Consider the following 25,577-nt stretch of genomic DNA (forward strand, 5'->3'; position numbering starts at 1 on the left):
AACGAGGGAATGGCAATATCACTTTTAGAGTGATTAAAAAAAAGGAGTCCTATCTAGGTCAACTGTATAGTTAAAGCTGTTTTTATTTAGAAGGAATCAACTTAAATAGAAATGGACTCAAATTATGGAAACACATTGTTTTTAGGAGGCAAAAGCTTCAGGCTAAAGGTAGAATAAAGCATAGGAAAAGATAACGGGGTTAAACATATTTCCTTCTTAGTTATTTTATCTTTGGCAATCTGGCAGATTTCAGAGACAGGCATCATTCTAGAGTAAGAACCAAAGGCGGGGGAAGATACTGGAAGATGAAAAAACGTGAGGAGTAATAATGCCTGAAGACCATCGTGAGAACTGTGACTTGGAGTGTACCTAGAAGAGAGTTCAGCATGGGGAGGACGATGATGGCTGCTACCACGTATAGGATGCTCGCCCTCTGCCAGCCTCTGTGCTTGTATAAAATTTGTACAAATTTATTCAATCTTCATAACAACAGGGCTTAGTAGTATCCCCATTTCATGGAGGAGAAAACAAGCTTTGGAGTGGTTAACTTGTCTAAGACACAGAGCCCAGATCTCTCTGACTTCTTACCACCACGCTGCAGGGCCTCTGGGCCCCACTTAGCTAATGAGGTGGCTCGCACACTGGAGCTGCCCCTTCTGCGATGGGGAGCACGTGGTGTCGTGGGAAAGCGCTAGATCAGAGGCCACTAGATCTCAGTCCCCGATGGGGGCCCTAACATGCCCACCTGGCCTGAAATGTGGCACGAAACACGTGGGCGCTGAGCTCCTCACCTGACAGTGCCGCTGAAGAGCACCGGCTCTTGGGGAATGATGGAGAGTTTGCTCCGGAGGTCAGCAAGGCCGATATCACTGATTCTCACTCCGTCGATCTTGATGCAGCCTCCAGATAACTCCACCAGACGGAAGAGGGCCATGCCCAGAGAGGACTTCCCTGATGAGTCAGAAGACGGGCAGAAAAGTCGTTCAATTAGCAAATTCTGTGAAGACAAAACTGGTTTATTCTCAGGGCAACATCATCTATTTTTCTATTTCTGTTCAATCATTATTTCAACTGATTAACTCAGATAATGTATAAAATGATAGCCAGAAACAAAATCAAAAACAAAAACAAATGAACTTTCCTGGGACTTCCCTGGCGGTCCAGTGGTTAAGAATCCACGCTTCCACTGTAGGGGGTACGGATTTGATCCCTGGTTGGGGAACTAAGATCCCACATGCCGCGTGGTGCAGCCAAAAAAACCCCCCAAAAAACAATTAACTTTCCTGAGCTACCAAGCATATACATTTACATCACACAGCTCCAGCCTGAGAAGGAGTGGGAGGGACCGTTATACTCTCATGAGAGTAAAATGGAGAAACGCCTCCTTTTCACCTTAGGAACAGGTACACAGGGTTAATGCTTCTCAGGCAAAGTGAGAACAGACAGCAAGGAGCTAGTGGCAAGTCAGAGGACAAGCTGTCTTCTCTCTCTTCTGTCCCCTTATCTTAGCTGAGAGAAACAAGGCCTTGCATCGCCATGGCAGCTGGGAAATGGAAGAAGTTCCCGGCTAAACATACAAAGGAAGGTGGTTTGGGCTTGAGAAAATGAGTGGCTATAGATTCTCTACCACAATAGGAAAATGCGGTAGAAAAGCAGGTTTGGGGGATAAAATAGCAAGTTCAGTATCACAGTGATAAGCAGAACAGCTTTGTTTAATTGACTCTTTTTTTTGGCTACATTGGGTCTTCGTGCCTGCGTGCAGGCTTTCTCTAGTTGCGGCGAGCAGGGGCTACTCTTTGTTGCCGTGCGCGGGCTTCTCATTGTGGTGGCTTCTCTTGTTGTGGAGCACGGGCTCTAGGTGCACAGGCTTCAGTAGGTGCAGCATGTGGGCTCAGTAGTTGCAGCACATGGGCCCTAGAGCGGGTGGGCTTCAGTAGTTGTGGCGCGCAGGCTCAGTAGTTGTGGCACGCAGGTTTTAGGGCACATGGGCTTCAGTAGTTGCGGCACGTGGGCTTCAGTAGTTGTGGTGCGTGGGCTCAGTAGTTGTGGCGTGTGGGCCTAGTTGCTCCACAGCATGTGGGATCTTCCTGGACCAGGGATCGAACCCGTGTCCCCCTGCACTGGCAGGCGGATTCTTAACCACTGCGCCACCAGAGAAGTCCCTTAATTGACTCTTCATTTAAAAAATGATACAAGTAATTCAAGCAGATTTAACATCAATCTCCCATAATCTCACTACTGCTTTTTTTTTTTTTGGACACATTTACTTTTAGTTTTTTCCTCAGAGTTGAGATCATACCAGAGAAATAATATTGTAACTGTCTTTTCCACTTAACATTACCTAGCAAGCACTCAATCATATTATTACCTTTTCAAGACAAAGTTTTAGTGGCTGCAACAAATTCCATCATGTGGCTGTACTCTTACTTATTTAATCAGTCCTCTAACGTTGCATCTGTAGTTTATTTAAAACTTACTATAATGCTATGGCAACCTGGTCAGTGCTCAAACTGCTCCTATCTCAGACGATTTCCTTGAAACGGATTCTCAGAATTGAAACCACTTTGTCAAAAAGATATTTATATCTTTTAAAATATTTATATCTTTTAAGATATTTATATCTTAAAAGCTCAGTGTTCTACCCCACCAAAAAAAAAGGTTTGACATAGTCCTGTCTATCTACCATTCTGCAAGTCAGACCCATAGTTTAGATGCAGAACCACAGGTTTTGATCTGTTAGAGCAGTTTTCCTAGTTCTTGACCCTCCTCCCCTCCTCTGGCTCCATGTTCTGAAAGACCTCTCATGGCAGCCTTGTGACTGTCTATTCAGAGGTCAGTGAGGGCACAAATACCTGCCTCACCCCAATGTTTGCAGCCACAGTCCTGCTGTTGAGATTTGACCCCCGTCAAACAACCTGTGGGAACCCAGAACGTCCATCTCCCTAAGGTAGGCGTCCTCAGGTCCATCTACCAGAAACGAGTTGGGAAACCCGAGTCCATGCAGCAGGACAGTTCTTGATGAGGCCTCTCTTCCTGGAACTGGCTTTTTCAGGACTGGAGGATCTGGTTAGTGACCCCTCACCCAGGCAGAAGGGAGGAGGTGGAGGCCCTCCCCAGTGCCGTGGCAGTAGTTCAAGATTTAAGCTGAGGAAGGAATGGCGCTCAGATAAATAGGTTAAGTTGTTCCATTTCAACAAAAGATCTGAGACTAGACTACCTTTGTACTGATGGAACGTGCTGGTAAAAAAGGCAATGAGGTCCTCACGGTGGTTACAACCACGGCAGAGAGCCAGGGCCTATGACATAGTCTCAGAAGAAGCTTATTAGGATTACAGTTTAGACTTCGTAAGTCGGGTTATTTATAATTATTTTATTTTTGTTTATATCTCATCTGTCACTACTCATGGTTTAATAAAGTCTTGGTGAAATTTTCGGTCTGTCTTACCTGTGTTAAAGGGAAATCACAGGAAGGGAGGTCAGTCAGAGCTTTCAGGGGAGCAGTGCACCCCTGGGGGCCAATGTAGCAGAGGGAATTCGAGGGAGAAAGCAAGGTAAGAGCCATGGGGACATTCCCCCTCCTTGGCTGAGCATTCTCTTTCCAATGCACAAGCCTAGAGGCAGTATCTTGTTTTGACATGAAATAATTCCTTCAAAGAGGAAGCAGCTTTTTCTTTTCTGCTTAGCAGGCTCTTTAAAGTAAATTGGCTAGAAAAGACTTTTTTTTAATGGCAAGAAAAAAAAAGCTAAAAGAGTTTTGATGCCAAGGAAGCATGGAACTCAGAAAGCTAATGAGAAGTGACTCAGAGAGACCTCTTACACAAGGGTGAACAGGTTAGTGAAAGAAGACAAGACTCAATCTTGAAATGTTACTCAGGAAGGAAAGAGGGAAAGAAACACATTATTCAAGTCTTGACTCTAGAAATCTAAGGGGCATAGAGTAACACATTTCTAAGAATAAGAGTGAAATTAAATGCCTAAAATGAAGGCCTAGTCTCTATTTGCAACTGATGTCAGATCAAGAAAATAATTTCTGTCTTCAAAGGAACATAGGTTCCTTACTTAGAATGGTGTTGGCTTCTGATAAATATGAGGCTATACAGGCAACACATCACAAAGACCTTAAATTTTTTGTATATTTTGACTTCATAGAAATAAGGATGTTCACTGCAGTGCTATTCATAATAGTGAAAAATTGACAACAACCTCAATGCCCTTCAATTGGAGCAGGGTTAATATAAATGATGGTACATCCATAAAATAGAATTTTATATCATGCTGCATAGAAATCATGTCATAGAATATTAATTGACATGGAAAATATTTGGTAATTTTAAAAGCAGGCCATGAAACAGTATGTATAAAAGGACCTCATTTTTGTAAACACACTTGTTGATAGAAAAAGCCTAACAAGATATCCACCAAAATGTCAGCAGTAATTATCTCTGGGTAATGGAGTTATGGGCGCCTTTCCCCTTTTGTACTTTGCTATATGTTCCAAGTGTTCTGCACTGAGAATGTATACTTTTATGATTAGAAAAAGCATTAAATATTATGAAAGCAGGGTTGAAAATAAGCCTAGAAAAGTGGTTTCAGAGACCGAGACACTACTGCTCATCTAACAGGAATCTGATATGAAGGGATGAGACTGGTATTCAATAAACAGGAAATCATGGGCCCCAGACTCGATTCTGGTAGGTTCAAATGTTTCTCCAGAGAGGACATCCTTACCTGATCCCGTCCGTCCCACGATGCCAATCTTCTCCTTAGGTTTGATGGTGAAGGACACTTTCTTCAAGACCAGGGGGAGATTTTCTTGGTACCTCATCTCTGCATTCTCAAAGGTGACCTCTCCTTCCTGCGGCCAGTCAGGGGAGGGAGACTTGTTCTTAATTCTGGCAGGTGCTTCCAAGGAAAGAGTCTGGGGAGACAGAAGTGGCTGGTTCAGACTGACTATAGATTCTGGGGGAGCTGCAAGGCCTTGTCACAGAGAAGTAAAACCAGGACACCCGTAGCAACCACACAGAGAAAGCTGCCGCTCTGTTCCCTTGCTGTGAAAGAGTCCCCTGGCAGTGAATGCTCATCACCAGTAAACTAGACAGAGACAGAGTACAGTGGTCTCCACACTTAGCAGTTTACAGTGGCTACTTATCAGCAGCTCGGCAAGGGCAGTGGCTTTCAAACTGCCTTCTGTCATAAGGAATTCTTCCACAAAACCTCCTTGGAGGGACTTCCCTGGTGGTGCAGTGGTTAAGAATCCGCCTGCCAATGCAGGGGACGTGGGTTCAAGCCCTGGTCCGGGAAGATCCCACATGCTGCGGAGCAACTAAGCCCGTGCGCCACAACTACTGAGCCTGCACTCTAGAGCCTGTGAGCCACAACTACTGAAGCCCACGTGCCTAGAGCCCGTGCTCCGCAATAAGAGAAGCCGCCACAATGAGAAGCCCGCGCACGGCAACGAAGAGTAGACCCCACTCGCCTCAACTAGAGAAAGCCGCACAGCAACAAAGAACCAATGCAGCCAAAAAACCAAAAAAAACAAAAAAACACTTCCTTGGAGGCCAACGTGAGGCATGAGGCCTTCCATCCCTCTTCAAGCACAGGAGTTTTTATTGGAATTTTTTGAAAATATTCCCCTTGAAACAGGGTTCCATCATTTGAAAACCACTGGCCTGAACCCAAAGGAGGGAAAATACATTTATTGAACATTAATCAGACCCTGGCATCCTGCCTTCTCAGTCAGTCCAGGAGAGACAGACTCTACTCCAAACTCCACCACTAATAGCTGCGTGACTCAGACATATCACTTCTTCACTCTTTGTCTTAGTTTCTCATCTGCAAATTGTGGGGAATAGATTAGATGATTTTGGAAATCCATTCCAGCTTTAAAATGCTGTGTTTATTAATACAACCATTGGGTAATTTTTGTCATCAACAGTCACACTTCACGATGCTTTAAAACTCTATGGTGACTAGTCATGGAGCTTATAGCCTCACAGGGAAGTAATGGCCAAAGACTGCAGTGCTCTGGCAGGCGGGGGTGGAGACTGAAGTCTAAAACTCCGTGTTGGGACAGGCATCCAGGGTGGGGACTGGCAGTGGGGAGCCAGTCCTCAGGAATATGACTGGTTTGTGCAGAGTATACTCTGTACCACAGCTGACCATCACCCTGACCTTTCCAGCAAGAGACTCACACCAACAGTGATATTAAATCAAACACTACACACCCACATGTACACCCAAAAATTGTCCACAGACCAGAGCACTGTGCCAAGAGACTCATGTATAAACATGAAGAATAGCTTTTAGCAGATTTATCAGATAGCCATCCGCCATTCTTTCTGATAACAATCATTTATAAGTTTAAGAAATATCCTACGACTGATGAGTTTCATTGTCAAAATAAATCAGCAGGGCATGTCTCTACTAGAAAATGCAGTTTACATAAAATACTCGTTCTCAGTGAAAGGCTAGTTTTTTAAAACTATGTTTGTAAGTCAACGTTCTAGTTGGAACTTGGACTGTATTCATTATCTGTAAATAATGATGTAAATGCTAATAAAGTGGGCAGTTCACAAAATAGGTAACTCCTGAGAAATAGATTAAATGTGAGAATCCTAACTACTCAGGACTCTGCTTCTCTCTACAGAAAATTGCTTTCGAGTTCCAACTATGACACCAGCAAGACACTGCCCCATGGCAGGACTGCAAGGGTTACTGGGGAAAGGTGGGAAGAGCTAGATCATCTCAGTACCAACTCAATTAACTGGTTTCTGAACTGTGAATGCAGTTTAGAATTAGCTATGGAGCTTTTAAAACTTCAGAAGTCTGGGTCCTATCCCAGACCTATTGCATCAGAATCTTCAGAGATGAAGCCCGTGTTAATCTTTGCCTCAAGCTCCATATGGGATTCTGATGGCCTTCCCTGGTTAAGAACAAGTAAACTAGACTAAGACTTGAAATAATACACGGTTTTAAATAGTATAAGGAAAATGTTACATTAGTCAGCTTAACTGAATTAATGAGATTAGTAATACTTTGGGGACTGCCCTGGTGGTCCAGTGGGTAAGACTCCATGCTCCCAATGCAGGGGGCCCGGGTTTGATCCCTGGTCAGGGAACTGGATCCCACATGCACGCCGCAACTAAGAAGTCTGCATGCCACAACTAAGAAGCCCGCACACTGCAACTAAGACCCTGTGCAGCCAAAATAAATAAATAAATAAATAAATAAAAGGAATGCTTTGGAAATTAGCTGATGAACATAGGTTCTCAATCAGGCACAATTCACAAATATATTTAGAAAATCTTAAGATATTCTCTTCTCCACTCCACACATGCTGGAGAGACCGCTGCCTCCCCTGTGGGACAAGATAAGGCAGAGAAAATAAGCATCCTCCTGGGACATTTACTCGAGGCTGTAAAAGGGTAAAATTGCTCCATGAAAAGTCAGATTGTAGCAAAAGGCCTGTAGTAGCCTGACCTTGATGTAGTGGTTGATCCTCTCAACTGAGGTGAAGCGAGCTTCTGTCTCAGACGCCAGTCTGACAGTAAACTGGAACAGTCCTGTTAACTGATAACGGAAAACAAGAAACCAAGAGAGAATTTACTATTAACACACACCAGGCCAACGTTAGAAAACCTCCTTCATCAAAGGGATCACAACTCAAGTTATAAGAACTAACTGGGCACATGCAGCAGCTGGTTTTAGGGACCGAGTCATTCTCTAAATATTTAAGACAATGCCTAATAGCACCCAATCAACTGCAATTCTCAGTGAATGCAGGTGGCATTGTGGTACTGCTGGCACTAACTTTCCTGTATCCGAGGGCTTTCCGCCCGTCTTTACATTTCCAGTAATTCAACTGTAGCTGAATAACTGCTGTGCTTCATACTTGTACCTACACCTGACGTAGCAGTCACAACAATTGGAGATTATATCAACCTGTGTGCAGCAGTGAGAATGCTTCCAGCAAGGTCAAATAAGAGAAATGAGGCTGGGCCAAAACTGAACACAGAGCCCCTGTGTGCCTCAGACTGAGGACTCTGAAACACAGTATATATAACACAGATTCTCCCCCCACCTCTAATAATCAAGGAAGTCTGCATAACATGGACAAATATCTTTGGGTATCTATGAAGATATGTATCTCTTCTTAGGTTTCTTCTGGCTACTTATTTTTATCTTTCCAATACAGAAAAATGTCAAACGTATACAAGAATAGAAAGGAGAGTATAATGAACTCCCATGTATCAAACATCCATCTTAAAAAATTATCAACTTACAGCCAATATTGTTTCATCTATACCACCCCATCCTTCCGTATTATCTGGAATCAAATCCCATACAGGCTATCATTTCACCCATAAATATTTCAGCTATATCTCTCTAAAATATAAAGACTCTTTAAAAACAACCATTGTCACATCTTAAAAAGTTAGTAACAATTTTTAACATCTTCAAATATCTAGTCAGTGCTCAAGTTCCTAATTGTTCTTTGAGCTATTTGAAGACCTTCAACCATCCCTAGGGGCCAGAAGGGTTTACATATGTAACAGTATTGGGAAAATCAGGGGCCTGAAAATAAAACACACAGAAGAAATGTATTGATATATATTTCTTAGAAGACTAGGAAGAGGCCAGAGGTGAAAGGGTAGTGAAGACAGAAACCTACAATTAAGAAACCATTTTCAGAATCATATTTATTTAAGAAAAAAATAGCACCTATTTCACAGACACATGCAACAGAGTTAAATCCTTTTATTCCTATATAGTCAACCTTCAGTATCCATGAGGGATTGGTTCCAGGACTCCCGCCAATAAAAAAAATCCACGGACGCTCAAGTCCCTTATATAAAATGGCATAGTATTTGCATATAACCTATACACATCCTCCTGTGTCCTTTAAGTCATCTCTAGATTACTTATTATACCTAATACAATGTAAATACTATGTAAATAGTTATAAATACAATGTAGAAAATAGTTGGGCAAAAATAAATAGTTGCCCACCTACAGTAAATTCAGTTTTGCTTTTTGGAACTTTCTGGAAATTTTTCCCCCCAAATACTTTTTGATCTGCAGTTGGTTGAATCTATGGATGTGGAACATGTGGATGTGGAGGGCTGACTGTATACCAGTCCAGAGTGTTACTGCCAAAGCAGACAGGGAAAAGCTCTAGGAGTCGGAAGTAAAACAACGGCTTAGGGTAGAGCCCCCTACCAGCTCTCTCCTAGGCCAACATACGAGCAAGAGGACGCCCCCATCCCAGAGACTAACCTGGACAGCATAGGAGATGGCAAGCCCCGCGTAGGCCGGGGGAATCTGCCCGTGCATGAGAACAATCATCAGCCCGGTGGTGGTGATCAGGGCAATGCTGATCAGGTCCAGCCGCACTGCCAGCCACCGCATCGCACACGTGAACAAGAAGAAGGGACTCTGGTTGTTATCCAGTAGCTCCTGGTACCTGTGAGGAAGACAGAACACCTAATAGGCAAATAAAGTACCACACCACCCTGGTCATGGAGGATGCCAAAGCTCTGGTGAGTTATGGGTGGAGGGCTAATACTGAAGTACTACTGTTTGTAACCAGGAGTGTGAGATGGAAACTTAAGGAGTGCAGAGTATTCCAGGCTCCACAGACAGGAGGACACGAGGGTTTTCTAGTTTTACCCTTTCAAAAAACGTGTTAAAGATGCTAGGGAAAGATATCTACTTCAACAGCATAGGGAAAGCAGGAGGGAAGGAGACCAAATAAAGAGGCTGCTTAAGCTTTAGAAAAAGGTTTTAGGTCAGGGGTCATTTTCTCAAAGAAAGAGAGGTTACACAGGGAAACTGCAGAAATGGCACAAGACCAGAAAAAAAGAAAACCTTGGACCGAAAGTGGAAATTGTCCGCTGACACACTTGTTTCCCAAGGCCATGGAGCAAAGAACCAGGAGCAGTGATTTAAACCAGAGCAAAAAGACCTAGACAAACTTTGTCACTGCAGGAGCAAGACACCACTGTCACCAGGGGGCCTAGAGAGCAGATCACGCCCCACCTGAAGGTCTGGCACCTACACACAACTAGAACTCCAGAGTGGGAGATCTGGGTGGGCAAATGTGCTTTGCTTTAAAAAAAATCACTACCCTCCTTACAATAAGATATGTGCACTTTAGAGAAAATTAAGAAAATGCAATAAAAGAGGAAAATGTAAAATTCCAGTACTCTCACCACTCAGCTAAAACCAGAGTTAATATTCTGCTGCATTTACTCCCAGCATTTTTTTCAATGCACTCACATTTCTGTGGGTATGTACATACACACGTACACGGTCAGCATATTTTACTTTTTTTCACTAAAAGTTAGGATGCATTTTTCTGAATTGTTTAACTAGTTAGGATGCATTTTTCTGAATTGTTTAACTAAACCTTTCTATTTTAGAGTTCCTTTTTAACATTAATTACTTAATTTTTGGAATGAATAATATACCCTACAGGACAGAATATTCACAAGGTACAAAAGGTTTTATCATGGAAAGTTGGTCTTTCTCCTGCCCTCCTCCAGCTACTCAGTTCCCCTTTCCAGTGGCAACTATTAGTTTCTTATGTGTCCTTTCAGAGATATTCTAAATGTTACAGATACAGACACATAATTAAAAGGAGCACACAGTACCCGCCCATCTGTACCTTGCTCTTTCACTAATATACCTTGGAGATCATTCATTATCAGCACCTAGAGAGCAGTCTCATTTTTTTTAGAGGCCATATAATATTCTACCACATGGGGACAACACAGCTTATTTAACCAGTCCTCTACTGAATGACCTTTAGTCTAATTCAATCTCTTGTTAACACAAATCTCCACAATGACTATATATGTACATAAATTTCTCATACAAACAATACTCAACAGCTAAATAAAATGTCAGTCTAATGTCAACGAATGTCTTTTACTGTTCAAAAGATAAAAAAGTAAAAAAAAAAAAAATAATAATAATAATAAAAAAGCAAAACTCTGGGACTTCCCTGGTGCAGTGGTTAACAATCCACCTGCCAATGCAGGGGGCACGGATTCAATCCCTGGTCTGGGAAGATCCCACATGCTGCAGAGCAACTAAGCCCGTGCGCCACAACTACTGAGCCTGCGCCCTAGAGCCTGCGAGCTACAACTACTGAGTCTGCGCCCTACAGCCCGCGAGCCACAACTACTGAGCCTGAACCCTAGAGCCCGCGAGCCACAACTACTGAGCCTGCATGCCACAACTACTGAAGCCCATGATCCTAGAGCCTGTGCTCCGCAACAAGAGAATCCACCACAACAAGAGAAGCCACCACGGACCTCCTTGGTGGCGCAGTGGTTAAGAATCTGCCTGCTAATGCAGGGGACATGGGTTCGAGCCCTGGTCTAGGAAGATCCCACATGCCACGGAGCAACTAAGCCCATGTGCCACAACTACTGAGCCTGCGCTCTAGAGCCCATGAGCCACAACTACTGAATTCTGCGAGCCACAACTACTGAAGCCTGCGTGCCTACAGCCCGTGCTCCGCAACAAGAGAAGCCACCACAATGAGAAGCCTGTGCACTGCAACGAAGAGTAGCCCCCGCTCACCGCAACTAGAGAAAGCCTGCGCACAGCAACAAAGACCCAGTACAGCCAAAAATAAAATAAATACATTTATAAAATAAAAATTAAAAAAATAAAAGTAACCATTCCAAAAACAGTAAAAAAAACAAAACAAAACAAAAAAACAAGAGAAGCCACTGCGATGAGAAGCACGTGCACCACAACAAAGAGTAACCCCCGCTCTCCACAACTAGAGAAAGCCCACATGCAGCAGAGAAGACCCAACGCAGCAGCCAAAAATAAATAAATAAAATAAATTAATTAAAAAAAAAAAAAAAAAGCAAAACTCCATCAAATATAGCCATTCAGAACTGAAAGCTAACAGACTCCAAATCTGTGTTTTTGTCTTCCCATTTGCTCAGAAGGGAGTTCCACCAAGCAAGTGAATCTTAACCAGAGATCATTAAATTACTAATACTCTTAGTAATGAGCTTTATAATCCGGAATTCTGACCTTGAAAGGCTTCTTAAACTCTCATTAAATGCTGAGATGCTGGCTCCCCATTGAGCCCTCGGGCCCCCATTGAACTGACCTGTGCAGAAATTCCTGCCCTTTGTTGTAGGCGTGGATGGTGGCAAGGCCCTGTATGCTGGATGTGATGTGGGAGAGGAAAGGTGACTGCGTGATATTGTCCAGACGCTTCAGCTCTCGGATCAGAACCCTGGAGAGAGAATGTGTTCTGTGTCAGAGGGGTAGACTAGCAACTCTGGCTTCATCCTTTGCCCTGGAAGACATGAAGACTTCCTGTTTACCTGGAGACAATGTGCAGAACTGAAAAGAGGATGATGAGGGGCCCCACTGCCACAAGGAACCACGGGAAAACTCCCGCGATCATTCCAACACAGAAGAACACAAGGATGACGTTCTGGATGAACATCTCAGCCTGGAACGGCAGGCGCACATCGACTGGGGAAACCGTAAAGGAACATGTGTCAGATGCTAGGATCCACAAACAGGGAAAATGGAATTTTAAATTTCCCCAAATTTTTAAAAAACAAAAAGAGGCTCCCTAAAATCCCTATCTGAAAGTTGTGATTTTTGCCTTTTAAACAGTCTGATCAAAGAAAAATCTGGAAACCCGGTTGCTCTAATTTTTCTTATCCCAAGAGCATTTAAGTGATCTTTCTCCCCTGTGCCCTCTTTTTGGTTCACTATGCTGCCCAACCCCTTTAAACATTTCTTCCACTTTGCAAAGTAATATATGCTTGTTGTAAAATATTTGGAAAATAAATATGCAAAAAAGTTAAATAAACATAGTCTTTATTCTTACCAATATCAATGAACTGCTGCTAACATTTAAGAAATTTTTCATCACGGAAAATTTTAAACATACACAAAAGTTGAAAGAGTACAGAACCTCCAATAGTTCAATCAACATTTTCTCCACCGTTTTTTGAACATCTCCTCCCCCCACCTATTTTCATGCAAATCTGAGACATGTTGATACCACTGATTTTTTTTTTCAATCTTTTTTCCACTTGTCTGTGTGCATGTGAGTTTAACGGAAATGGGATCACGTCATGCATATGTGTATCACTATTCTGTGTATCAGTGATGGTTTTGATCCCTTGTTGCCTCTGGCCATGGCTTTACACTGGCCTATCAACATCCGAAACAAACCCCTTCTATGGAGGCAACACAGTACAGTAGTTAAAAACATTAGCTCTGGGATCAAAAAGATCTGGGCTCAATTCCCAGCTTGTTATTTAATAGCTGTGTGATCTTGAGCAAGTTCTTTAACCTTTCTAGGCATCAGCTTTTCCATGTATTCAGTGGATGAAACGATATCCACACCTCATAGGGCTGCTGTGAGGATTAGGATAACGCATGCAGAACATTCAGTACACTGCTTGTTACACAGTAAGCCCTCAATAAATGTCAGGCAGCATCACTATCATTATGGGCTATGGGAGTATAGTTGACCCTTGAACAACGTAGGGGTTAGGGACGCAGACCATCTGTGCAGTCAAAAATCCACATATAACTTACAGTCAGCCCTCCATATATGTGGTTCCTCATCCATATTTCCGTACCTGCGGATTCAGCCAACCTGTCGTTCAAGGGTCAACTGTATTTAAGTTCTGGTGCTGGCACAGTCCATGAAGCATCCAGCATCCAGCAAACCTATCAGAGGTTGTAGGTGTCCAAGAACCTATGCGCTACCCACAAGTAAATATGTGTTTTGGACTCTGAGATGCCCCTGTCCAAAGCCTCTACGCTAACTCAGTGCTCTGAACTGGTTTTCAGTTTAAATAAGATCAAATAAGAACTCAGACAAAAGGTGAAAAAGCAGATAGGTCCTCAGCCTAAAGAGAGGCTGCAGTGTGGAGAAAATGCCAAAACTAAAATGTTCCTGACGCAAACATCGACAGACACTGTGCTCTGGCTTGTGCTCCAGAGCACAACAGAGAGAAGCAGTGAGAAATACCTTCATCCATGTCTTTGGAAAACCTGTTGAGAATCCTCCCAGTGGGGGTAGTGTCAAAAAACTTCATAGGGCTTCGGAGGATCCTTCGGAAAAGCTCGTCATGGAGCCGGGAGGAGGCTCGCAATGTGCCCTGAGGGGCAGAGCACAGCGTGATCAGAGATCCGGGACTCAGGCAGGCTCAGCTCCCACTCCACGGGTCGCAACTCCACAGGACTTCAACGCCCAAAGCCAGAGAAGGGCAAACGGCCATGGAGAAGGGAGGTGGCTAATAGGAGAAAGCTGAGGCTGATGGGATGCAGGTCACTTCGGCGAGGGCCATCCTGCTTTAAAGGAGCTCCCCGACTCAGAGTAAACCCGAGAGATGCCAGGCGGGGTCCTGACCACACAGCCACTGGGGAGAGGAAGAGCAGAGGTCCCACCAGTGCATACCTTGACAAAGACCACTCCGCGAATGGCTTTCAGGATCAGCATGACCGCCATGGAGAGGGCGTAGATGCTGGCATAGTACTGCATGAGAGGATTGTCCTTCATGCTGCTGCTCACAGACGTCCTGTTTTCCTGAGTCACTGTGGTGTTCTGTTTGGAGGCAAGGGTCTGTGAGGCAAGACTCCCAGGGACTGCCAAGAACCCCACATCGGGGCCATTCTTGGCTCAAGGGAGGGTACAGGATAAAAACTCTGGGACCTGGTTGAGGCAGACACAAGGCAGACTTTGCCCCGCTCCCTCTCTCTTTTCTAAGGACGACAGCAGACAGCCTACAGTTTGCTACTGATAAGCTCTACTGCTCCGTGAGTTGGTCAGGGAGCAATTATCTGCTGAGGTTACATTAGGGACTCATCTCTTATCCTGGGTAATCCTTGTTCATTGCTTCTTTTAACTGAAAACTAGAGCAGTTTCCCTAAGGAGAGACAGGGACTATGGAGAGACGGCCACTTTATTAGACATATAATTTTCCCATTAATGAGGAACCTTACCCCACTTCCTTGCTTGATCCAGTAACCCAACCACCAGTTGCTGAAGGCGGTACTGCCCACGTTCAGCATGAAAAGGGACAGAATGACCAGGAATGCCAAGGGGCCCCCAGCAGCCTGGATGTAGACACCATATACTGACCAGGGCACGGAACCATGCCCCTTCTCTTCCATTTGCACAAGCTGCCCTAGGTAAGGAAAAGAGAAACACGAACTCAGAAAGGAAAGGCTGCTTTTCAAAACTAAGTCACCTGTAGAAGAGCAGAATCAAAGGGAGCCTACAGATTCACAGAGCTCTAGATGAGAATTATTTCCCCTTCATCAGAAGCATTCATTTATCCATGTTACATTTACTAAGCACCAACTATGAACCAGGACCAGGATGAGGCCCTGGAGCGGTAACGGAGATTAAGACCAGGTCCCTGCCCTGGAGATCTGGCTCAGATCATCCTTCCACAGTCTAGTAGGACAAACAGGTAAATAAATACACAATTATAATAAAATGTGCGAACTCCAAAGCTAGAGCTATTTGCAGGGCAGCATAGGAACATCCAGGAAATGCATATAACCTACTTGCGGGAGCTGTGACGGGCTTAGCAAGGAGTTTTCCGGGAAGACTTTCTATGCAGTCCATATTGCGTATTTTTTTTTTTGTCTGCACCACGTGGCTTGTGGGATCTTAGTTCCCTGACCAAGAATTGAACCCAGGGCCTCAGCAGTGGAGGCACCAGGGAATTCCCCACACTGTGTCTTGAAAGGTAAGCCAGAGTTGGCCAGATGGGGAAATGATGGGCACAGGTGTGGGGAAACAGCAAATCGGTATACACAGATATCCAATTCAGCGTGGCTGGAACATTCTGTGGGCCTAAGGAGTGGCAGGAGATAAGGCTGATTAAGTAGGCTGTGGTCAGGGGATAAAGGCATTTGAACTTTATCCTTCAGACAAGAAGTTCTCAAGAGAATGGGCTACAGGAGTGTAGAGATTTGACTCCCCGGCCCTACTGTGCACTAGATGGGCCTGGGATGGCCAGACCAGCCACCTCAGGCAGACTCTACCATGCATCCCAGGGGCTCAAAGAAATAGTGGCATTTTTCTGTGTGTGCCAAATCAGGAAAAAGATTAGAAAATGCTGCTTTGACATTGGGAGGCCACTGAAAGGCCTCAGGCAGTAAAGTGAGTTGGCTGGTTTTTAACTAGATCTCTCTGCTGTTCGTGTGGAGGACAGATCTAAAAGGAGGCAGCTGTAACAGTCTGGGTAGGAGATGATAAAGGCCAGAACCAGGGTCATGGCAATGGGGACGGAGTTTCAGGAGGTAAATTCAGTAGGACGGAGTGACTGGCTGTGTGAGGAGAGAAGAGATTCCAGGATATTTCCTAGGGGCTCCCTGGGCTGGTCAGGTGATTGACGCTGACAGGAGAATACAGAGAAATGGCCCCACAGGAAGCAGCCTCCCCTTTATCATATATGATGTGTAATTACCTTGGAACAAGCCACACATGCCTTGAGCACTTTGCGATGTGAGTCTCCAGGTTAGTGGCTATGTAAATAAGGACAAATGTCCCCTAAAGACATTCTATTTCTTTATGCTGTCTATGGCAGGAATTGACAGATGTCTCAGGCTTCTGTGCTGTGTTTGCTTTGTGTGTGTGACAGTAAGGCATCTCAAATCACACCGGAATTCAAAAGCTCATATGTGGCTAATTGAAAGAAAGACAAGAGGCAGGGAGTGGTAAATCAGGATGGTCACCTCCTAATGCCAAATGCTTTAAGAACAAGGAAATGAAAAAATCAGTGGCAAACCCAGGAAACGTCCTGGATTCAACACGTCAGGTGAGGAGGTGACACAACAGAAAGAACTTTAAAACAGGACTGCATTTTTATTTATTATTATTCTTATTCTTTGCAAACTGATATGCAGCTTAAAGTTCACAAAAGTGAAAATGCCTAAGGTATTGCATATAGCTTTTCTAACTCCCAAGATTTCTTTCAGTTGATAAGATAAAGGGTTTAAAAAACAGGACCAAGGACTCTGGATAGGAAAATCAAGTAGGAAAAACCTTGGCTGTTAACTCTTCACCACAGCCCTGCTGCAGTCTGCTTGGGACAAGCAGAGGAGTGTATCATTGTAACAGGGGAGGTTCTGAGGATGTAGGCATTCTTAAAGCTGGCATGCCTCTGCATTGGTTGGCATGACTTCTAAAGAGCAGAGATGAACCCACGATTCAATTTTTGCTTAGTCAAGATGACTCAGCTATGACTACCTACACCTCACCCCACCCTGCATAGGAAAAGAAGGCATAGGATTAAAGGACATTCTTGTTGCCTTGGTCGGCTTAAGCAAACACAAGGTGCCTCATGCTCTCCCAACAATCACACAAAAATCTGGTATTCTAGAAATATAAGGCCAGGCGCTCTACAACACACAATGCTATCAAACAGCATGAATTACCACATGGCGTAATTTCTGATAAACTTTAATGACACACTTTCCACCATCTTTCTGTGCTGCCAAAATGGTGCTCATGAACGTCCTGGCTGGCTGATGCTCTCAAGAGCATCATCAATGGGAAAAAGAGAGGCAAACGTCAGGCTCTTATCAGGCCATGCTCCAAAGTCATCACCTGGTTTCTAACTGTGATGGTGAAGCATGGTTATACTGGCAAATTTAACTGACGATCACAGGGCTGGGAAAATTGCTGTGAAATTAAACAAGTGTGGAGAGATCAGCCCCAGATTTGATGGGCAACACAAAGATGTAGAAAAATGGCAGGTCCCATCCTGTCAATTTGGTTTCATTGTACTGACAACCTCATCTAGCATCATGGACCATGAAAAAGCAAGTGTGTGAAAACACACTGGAGGGAAAACCATGGGATCCTTTTTCTAGGGATGTAATACATATGTGCAAATAAAATGCTTCAATGCTTCAATACATATGTGCAAATAAAATGTTTCAGTGGAAAATAAAAACCAAAAAAACTTGAATGACAAATCTCAAAAAAGTTCATTACCTTCCTCTGGCTTCACTGCTTTCTCCTTCTTTACTGATCCTGTTTTAGGACACTTGTCTTGTGTTTTCTTCTGTGAACCACTGGTTTCCTTTTTAGAATTAATCTTAAAAAAAAAAAAAAAAAAAGTGTCTCTGTCATCATGATATGGCCATTCAGACAAATGGCCAAAGGACATGTTAGCGAATCATCCATCGAGCTGCTGCTCTTATTGAAAAGAGACACATCCAGCTTCTTAAAAGTTAGCTTCTGTAACTTCCCCAACTCCTTAAATCTTTGAGCTGGGTTCCTACCATTCCACTGACACTGCTCTCCCCAAAGTCACTAAAGACCTAAACTCCAAACACAGTAGCCTTTATGCTGTTCTCATCCATTCCAACTTGTCCAGAGTATTTGATCTGGGGTCACTTCCATTCTTTCCATCTCTGATCCCCACATCACTAAATCAAATCATAGATCTACCATGGGACAAACTCCCACTTCTCAGCCTGCTTTTGCAGCTCCTCCACATTCTGGCCCTAGCCTAGCCATGCCTCACATCACACTGCCATTTCCCACTTCTAGACTTCTATCCACGCTGGTTCTTCACTTGGGATGCTCCTCTCCTCTCTCAACTCACAGTTGTCCCCATTCAGATGGATTCAAATCTTAATTCTCCCTGAGGCAACTTAACACTCCTCTAGAATAAAGTTCACCCTCCCCTGCTCTCCCAGGCACTTGTTAGTACTTTCACAGCATGTTGCTACATACGTGACCTGGTGTTGTTACATATGTCCCCTGTACGAGCATAAGAGTACTGGTCTTCCCTAGAAGACTGCGAGTCCCTCAAGGACAGAGATGACATCTCACTCATGGTTATAACCTACACAGGGCCCAGCACCCAGAACTGCCCATAATAGGGCACGCTGGGACTTACGAAACATTCATCAAATTGAACCTGAGATAATACAAACTACTTAATGTTCTCCTTTCCAAGTTCCTCTTATATCTTTATATAGGAAATTCTCTATACATAGTTTATTCCATTTAATTCTATGTCACTGTCAGCCTCATGACCCCAGTTTGCACTCCAACTAGATTTTTTAAATTGACAGTGAAAAAATAATCAGAAAATAATATAAAATTTAGAGCCACATCTGGAACATGAGATAGGACTCTAAATTTTATATTTACCACAGTGCATGAATAAATGCACTCTCTAAAGAGAAAATTACTACTTGTTGACCACTGACTGGGATAAGAACATTACATATTATTTCAAATGCACCAACTCAAAGAGGCAGGTGCCACCTCCATTTTTTTTTTTTTTCTTTTTTTTTTAATTGATTAATTAATTTATTTATTTTTGGCTGTGTTGGGTCTTCGTTTCTGTGCGAAGGCTTTCTCTAGTTGTGGCAAGCGGGGGCCACTCTTCATCGCGGTGCGCGGGCCTCTCACTATCGCGGCCTCTCTTGTTGCGGAGCACAGGCTCCAGACGCGCAGGCTCAGTAGTTGTGGCTCACGGGCCTAGTTGCTCCGCGGCATGCGGGATCTTCCCAGACCAGGGCTCGAACCCGTGTCCCCTGCATTAGCAGGCAGATTCTCAACCACTGCGCCACCAGGGAAGCCCGCCACCTCCATTTTTAAGATGAGGAAACTGAGGCTCAGGAAAGTGAAGTGATATACTGAAAGCACGCTCCTCCACTCAACATGCTCCCTCTCGATATTCCTTTGCTCCTTGGACAGTTCATGTTTTAGCTTCTCTCCCTCTCATTTTCCCCTCCATGTGTACACTGAGGAGTACATAATCTGAAGAGCCCAAAGTACCGTGAGAGTCACAGGGAGAGATCATAAAATCCAAATCTGGATCAGGTGTCTCTATAGCAGTTACTGATGACACTCGCAATGTTGGAGTTATATCAAAAGGCCTATGGGGCTTCCCTGGTGGCGCAGTGGCTGAGAATCTGCCTGCCAATGCAGGGGACACAGGTTCGAGCCCTGGTCCGGGAAGATCCCACATGCCGCGGAGCAACTGGGCCCGTGAGCCACAACTACTGAGCCTGCGCGTCTGGAGCCTGTGCTCCGCAACAAGAGAGGCCGCGATAGTGAGAGGCCCACGCACCGCGATGAAGAGTGGCCCCCGCTTGCCACAACTAGAGAAAACCCTCGCACAGAAACGAAGACCCACCACAGCCATAAATAAATAAATAAATAAATAAATAAATAAAAATAAAAATAAATTTAAAAAAAAAGGCCTAAAACACATCATGAACAATGAGTTGTACTGAACCTGAAATCAAACAGGATGATACCCAAACACTGAAATAAGAGTCCCAGAAAAGGTCCCAATAACTTTTTGCTTTCATCCTACTCAACATCAAAATGACCTAGTAGCTAAGAAGCGGCTTTTAGCCCAGTCTGAGTGAACTTCTAGGACCGAAGGCGACCAGAGGATGAAAAGGTCAATATGAGAGCCAGCTCTACATACGCCCTTGTCTTTGCCTAACTCAGAGCCCAGAGGGGGCGGCCAGCTTTCCGTGTTGCTGCAGGAGGCCCGGCAGCGTAGCAGAAGGAGCACTTTGGAGTTGAACTGACCTTTCCAGCAGGCTGTTTAACCCTTCTGAGCCCCCGTTTCCTCGGCTGTACAACTGGGGGATAATCATATCTGGCCGCAGAGCTCTGTTAAAATGGCTGAACAGGATGACAGCTATAAAGTGCCTCATCCAGGAATTGGGACACAGCTGGTACTAGTTAATGAGTGCCAAGTCGGCAGCCAAGACACCATGGATAATTTTCAAATGTATGCAGTATTTAATGTCTCTTCTCTGCCACCTTATTCATCTGATTATTAAGAAAGGAGCTTCCTAATGTTTCAGTCAGGATTTGATGGAGTTTAGGAAACTAAGTTATGACTGAACAGCAGCACACACTGAGCCCACGTCCTTCTCCTTGTCATTGCCTTGCTGATAAACTCTCGGTGACAGAAGACCTCGGTTCTCTAACCCCACAACCCTGCCCTCGTAGGATAGAACCAGTATGCGGACTAAAACACAGCAGTCTGGTCACCAGAGAACAGGGCCCCTGCCAACAAGACACGGACAATGAGTTCAGCTGAGATTTCTCCATCAGTCACTATGGTCCTATCTCTCTTGCTGGAAACACACACACACACACACACACACACACACACACACACGCACACCACAAATCTTACCTCAACTGGGGGTGTCTCTCCCAGCAACAGGTTATTAAAAATGGTAGCATAATCACCATTTAGATTCATCAGTTCCTCGTGGGTGCCTCTTTCTGTAATACAGCCCTCTTTCATGAAGATCACTTCATCACAGTCAGCCAGGTACTGGAGACAAAGACAGGGACAACATAGTGTGGCTGATATTTGTGCAAATACATCCAAACGCCTATACCTTAGTTCAGCGGTTCTCATCTGGAGGTGACCAAGCCCCCCAGAGGATACTTCGTAATATCTGGAGACATTTTTGGTTGTTACAGTTGGGGGGGAGGGGGTACTACGGCCATCTGGTGGATAGAGGCCAGGGATGCACAGGACAAGCCCCCCACAAAAGGGAGCTCTCTGGCCCCCAAACCCCACTGTGCTGAGACTGAGAACCCCTGCTTTAGTTTGTCCTGCCTCGTGATGTACTTCAAAAACCAGTTCCTCTAATTTTTGACATAAATCTGCTGATGAAGCCACACAAAGGCCTGCATTAAACTTCACATCCCTTCCCTGCACTCAGAAGTACATATAATTACAGTCTTTCTGTGGCAGAATGGGGGGTTAGCCCCCCAAACTTGACAACATATGCAAAGCAGATGGTAACATCCTTAAGCTGCTCTCTGAAGTGGCTGCTGGTCATGGAATGACAGAGGGAGAAGAGCTTGTTTTCCCTAAACAGTTCCCACTCGCATATAGATGTTAACACAACCCTTTCCAAACTGTCTCATACCCAAACTCCATTTTCAGTCTACTCCTCTCAGCAATTTTACTTACTGATTTACACGCAGAAGCTAACATGCTCCAAGGATCTCTGATTCAGATGGCCATCTGATATAACAAGCTTTATTAGTACAGTGGGACAGGGGGCTGTTTGCTGAGGAAGTGAACACTCATGATGCCAGGGACCTCTAGGAGCCCCACAAAGGTACCTGGATCAAGCCCACCTCCCTGTTTCTGATTTCCCAAGCCAACGTGGGGAGCCTGGGGAAGGAAGCACCATACCTGTAACTGGTGGGTAATGAACAGAACCGTCTTGGACTTGAGGTGCTTCTGGATAGCACTGTTGAAGATGTGGTTGCCCACGTGGGCATCTAAGGCACTGAGGGGGTCATCCAGGATGTAGATGTCTCGGTCACTATACAAGGCCCGGGCAAGGCTGATCCTTTGGCGCTGCCCACCACTCAGGTTGGCTCCTCGCTCGCCAATCTACAGGAGCCCAGAAAGCACAGGAAGCCTCCAGCTCAAGTCCAGAACAATGCTCAGTGATCACCCCAGTCACCTCACCTCTCCTCCACCCAAACCAGCTTCTTCTCTTCCCTTCCCCACCTGGATGAAGTGCCGCCATGTCCTCCAGGGCCCACACAGAACTGGGGGGGCATCAGCCCAGATGCCTTCTCCTCTCCCACAACCATCTGGTTACTAACCAATCCTGTATCTGAGCCTCGCCACGCCCTCTTGATGCCCCGCTACAATCCATTCTCCATGGGCAGAAAGACCTTTCCAAAACACAAAGCTGACCATGTCCCACCCTTGCTTAGTCCTAAAGGACATAATCTAAGCCCCCAAATATGGCAGACAAAGCAGGCCCTTTACCACCTGTCTTCCCAACAACTCTCAGCCTCCACTGTCAATCCCCCTTCCATACCCTGAGATCTGAGCATTTTCAGTTGTGTGTCTATTATGAACACACACCACCACTGTCATGCCTTCTCCTGTACTGTGTCTGCTCAGTTCTGGCGTCCCCTCCTCTGTGAAGCCTACCCCCACCCCTCTCCACTAATACCCAAAAGAAAGGGGACTCTTTCATCAGCCTATTTTGTGCCTATTTGTCGGGATGTCTCTCTCGATTGTAAGCTTTTTGAGGACACAGACTATTGTCCTTTTCTTTCATATTCCCAGTGCCCCCAGCAGCTTCTGCACATGTAGCCGGCATATAACAAGCACTTAATAAATGTTACTAAATAACAAATGAAAAAAAAATCAATTGTCAAACGGTAACTGGCTCTGTATCTTTTAAAAATCTTATCCTTAAAAAAAATTCAATTAATTCGGAGGTTTTCAAATAAGAACATGTATGAGAATTACCTGCAGGGCTTGTTAACACATATTGTGGAGCCCCACCCTTAGAGTCTTGGATTCAGTAGGTCTCGGGTGTGGCTGAGAATCTGCAGTGATGCTGCTGATCTGCTGCTAATCAGGTGACCGGGATCTGAGAACCAGTAAACTAACCAAGCCATTCAAATCTGGTTTGAGGGCTTAAACTGAAGTCAGCTGAATAAAAGAGTCAGCCCCCAGAGACCTCCAGGGCAGGTCATGGGAGGTGAGTGTCAACACTGAAGGCACTAGCCAGTTCCAAAGACAAGCCTCTGGGAACTGTTCCACGGCAAAGAAGCAAAGAAAGGTGCGGGTTTGTGCTAAGGACTCTTTCTTTCTAGAGGGAGAGGCCTCTCTAGAGACCATATGTGAGTAAGGAAGTTGGCAGAATGAAGTTCAGGAGAAGACGCTCAACAGGCACATGCTTGACTTTGGGTTTAAAAATGAATAGGGTAGAAAACATGAATTCTGAACCAACAATGGGATTTTGTTTAAAATCCACATGACATGAAATATTTATATGCTTAAAACAGGTAGGGTTGATATTCCTGCCCTAAGGACCAAATGCTTTCCTAACATAAAGTCCCACAGAAAGTAAAACTCCCGTGTAGGTTCTTCTCCCATGCATTTAAGATGCACTCCTAGGAGGTGGCTCTGGCATAGCCCTGCCACCTATCTTCCAGAATCCTCTCTGCTAAACACCCTGGCCCACCAGGGACAGAAGACTTGTACCTCCGTCAGGTCACTGTTGGGAAGGATGGCCAGGTCAGGCCTCAGGCAGCAGCTGTTCAGCACAGAGTTGTATCTGAAGGACACAAAGAGACCCAGCATCAGGGACACGGCTGGGGTAGAGCCTGCTGACTCGGGCTGCCTGTGTCTCACACGGCCAAGATGAAAGCATGACAGAAACCAAACATTCCTTGCCTTTCTTCATCAAATTCCTTCCCAAAGAGGATGTTGTCTCTCAGAGTGGCATTGAGGATCCAGGCCTGCTGCGCCACATAAGCGAAGGTTCCATTGACTGCAATGCTGCCCTCTAGAAGTGACATCTAGGGAAAGAGACACCATCTAATGGCATCACAATGCAAAACCATCACCCTAAGCCAGCAGAACCCCCGACATTCCACAATGGAGTTGAAAATCTTGGCAATTTCCTTGGATGCTTTTTGAACCCAAATCTGGACCTCACCTTTGTTCCACAGAGAGCAAAGCTACAGCAGTCAAGAAAATCAAAGTTCTCCTTGCTTACTGTGATGGGAGCCCAGCATAACCCATGACTTGAATGAACAAATACTTGATTCAGCAACCCATAAGCTACTTTATTATCCTTTTTTCCTAACTGCAAACTGTTCTAATTGAAGGAAGCACAAGTAGAAGGCCCCTGCAGAATTCCCCTGGGCAGTATGCTGTAAAGATTTAGAGCTAGTCCCTGCCTCAAGATGAGCGCAGGTCCACTCATCCACAGAATTAATACAGGCTGTTGGCTATGTCAGCTGCTTCTGTAAAATGAGGACCAGAGGGGAAAAAAATTCCAGTTAGACATCAACTAGTATTATTGAGTATCTACACAATGATGACAGACCCTCCCCTCCAACATGAAGAGACTACATGATGAGTCATGTGCTTTGAATTGTGTTTTCAGTTGCAGTGGTCGACATGAATCGATTTACCCATTTTATGCTCTTTCAGTGTTCCTTTTGGAACTAACAGTAGAGGTTTGTCTTGGGTTAGGAATGCTATAGCTTGAAACAGTTTCATTAACCAATCTGCACATACAAGTTTGTCCTCTCAAACATGGTAATGCACAGTGTACACACACAGGCCATAACACAGTACCACAACTGCCCCCAAACAGGTAAGTACACTGATAATGCACTCAAGTGTTCAGAAACCCCCTGAGGGTCTAACTGTGGACATCCAGCTCTCTCGGCTGCTACAGTACAAACACCCCACACTGCAGACCGCCAACAAAGAGTTACACGCTAAAGAAGCAGGGCTGACCAGTATTCCCAGACTCTCTGTCGGAGAGAAGGCTGTCAGGATTTGATCCAGAAGCAAAGACCCACTCGTTTTTCAATTTAACTGCTGCCCACTAACCCTCCTTCCCCTTCACTCCACCTGTGTCTCTCATCACTGGCCCTGAAATCTGGCTGATGATCAGAAATTACATAGGAGGTCTTTGGCTTTTTACGAAGACCAGTGGCTGAGCCCAACCGCTGTACAGCCTCATAAAGCAGAAGCGGGTGGGGGTGGGAA

General features: G+C 44.8%; 1 protein-coding gene and 1 pseudogene across 8 annotated transcripts in view; one reads left to right on the plus strand and one right to left on the minus strand.

Moving 5' to 3' along the window:
* ABCC5 (ATP binding cassette subfamily C member 5) overlaps positions 1 to 25,577 on the minus strand; it is a 194,068-nt gene that overhangs the window by 15,958 nt on the left and 152,533 nt on the right. For 6 of the 8 annotated variants that reach the window (XM_059920627.1, XM_059920623.1, XM_059920622.1 and 3 more), the window contains exons 13-26: positions 24,246 to 24,370; positions 24,054 to 24,126; positions 22,230 to 22,433; positions 21,207 to 21,350; positions 18,017 to 18,119; positions 15,007 to 15,191; positions 14,462 to 14,608; positions 14,033 to 14,162; positions 12,357 to 12,510; positions 12,137 to 12,265; positions 9,277 to 9,463; positions 7,480 to 7,569; positions 4,729 to 4,918; positions 792 to 951 (exon numbers count right to left, since the gene is read on the minus strand). In XM_059920627.1, coding sequence (XP_059776610.1) covers positions 792 to 951; positions 4,729 to 4,918; positions 7,480 to 7,569; positions 9,277 to 9,463; positions 12,137 to 12,265; positions 12,357 to 12,510; positions 14,033 to 14,162; positions 14,462 to 14,608; positions 15,007 to 15,191; positions 18,017 to 18,119; positions 21,207 to 21,350; positions 22,230 to 22,433; positions 24,054 to 24,126; positions 24,246 to 24,370 — 2,021 coding nt within the window. Of the gene's footprint in view, positions 1 to 791; positions 952 to 4,728; positions 4,919 to 7,479; positions 7,570 to 9,276; positions 9,464 to 12,136; positions 12,266 to 12,356; positions 12,511 to 14,032; positions 14,163 to 14,461; positions 14,609 to 15,006; positions 15,192 to 18,016; positions 18,120 to 21,206; positions 21,351 to 22,229; positions 22,434 to 24,053; positions 24,127 to 24,245; positions 24,371 to 25,577 lie in introns of those variants that run through there. The other 2 variants (XM_059920630.1, XM_059920629.1) reach the window with 2 other exon arrangements.
* Positions 17,519 to 17,892, plus strand: LOC132364674 (small ribosomal subunit protein uS8-like; annotated as a pseudogene).

Source organism: Balaenoptera ricei, chromosome 4 (genome assembly GCF_028023285.1).
Source record: "Balaenoptera ricei isolate mBalRic1 chromosome 4, mBalRic1.hap2, whole genome shotgun sequence".
NCBI classification, from domain to species: domain Eukaryota; kingdom Metazoa; phylum Chordata; class Mammalia; order Artiodactyla; family Balaenopteridae; genus Balaenoptera; species Balaenoptera ricei.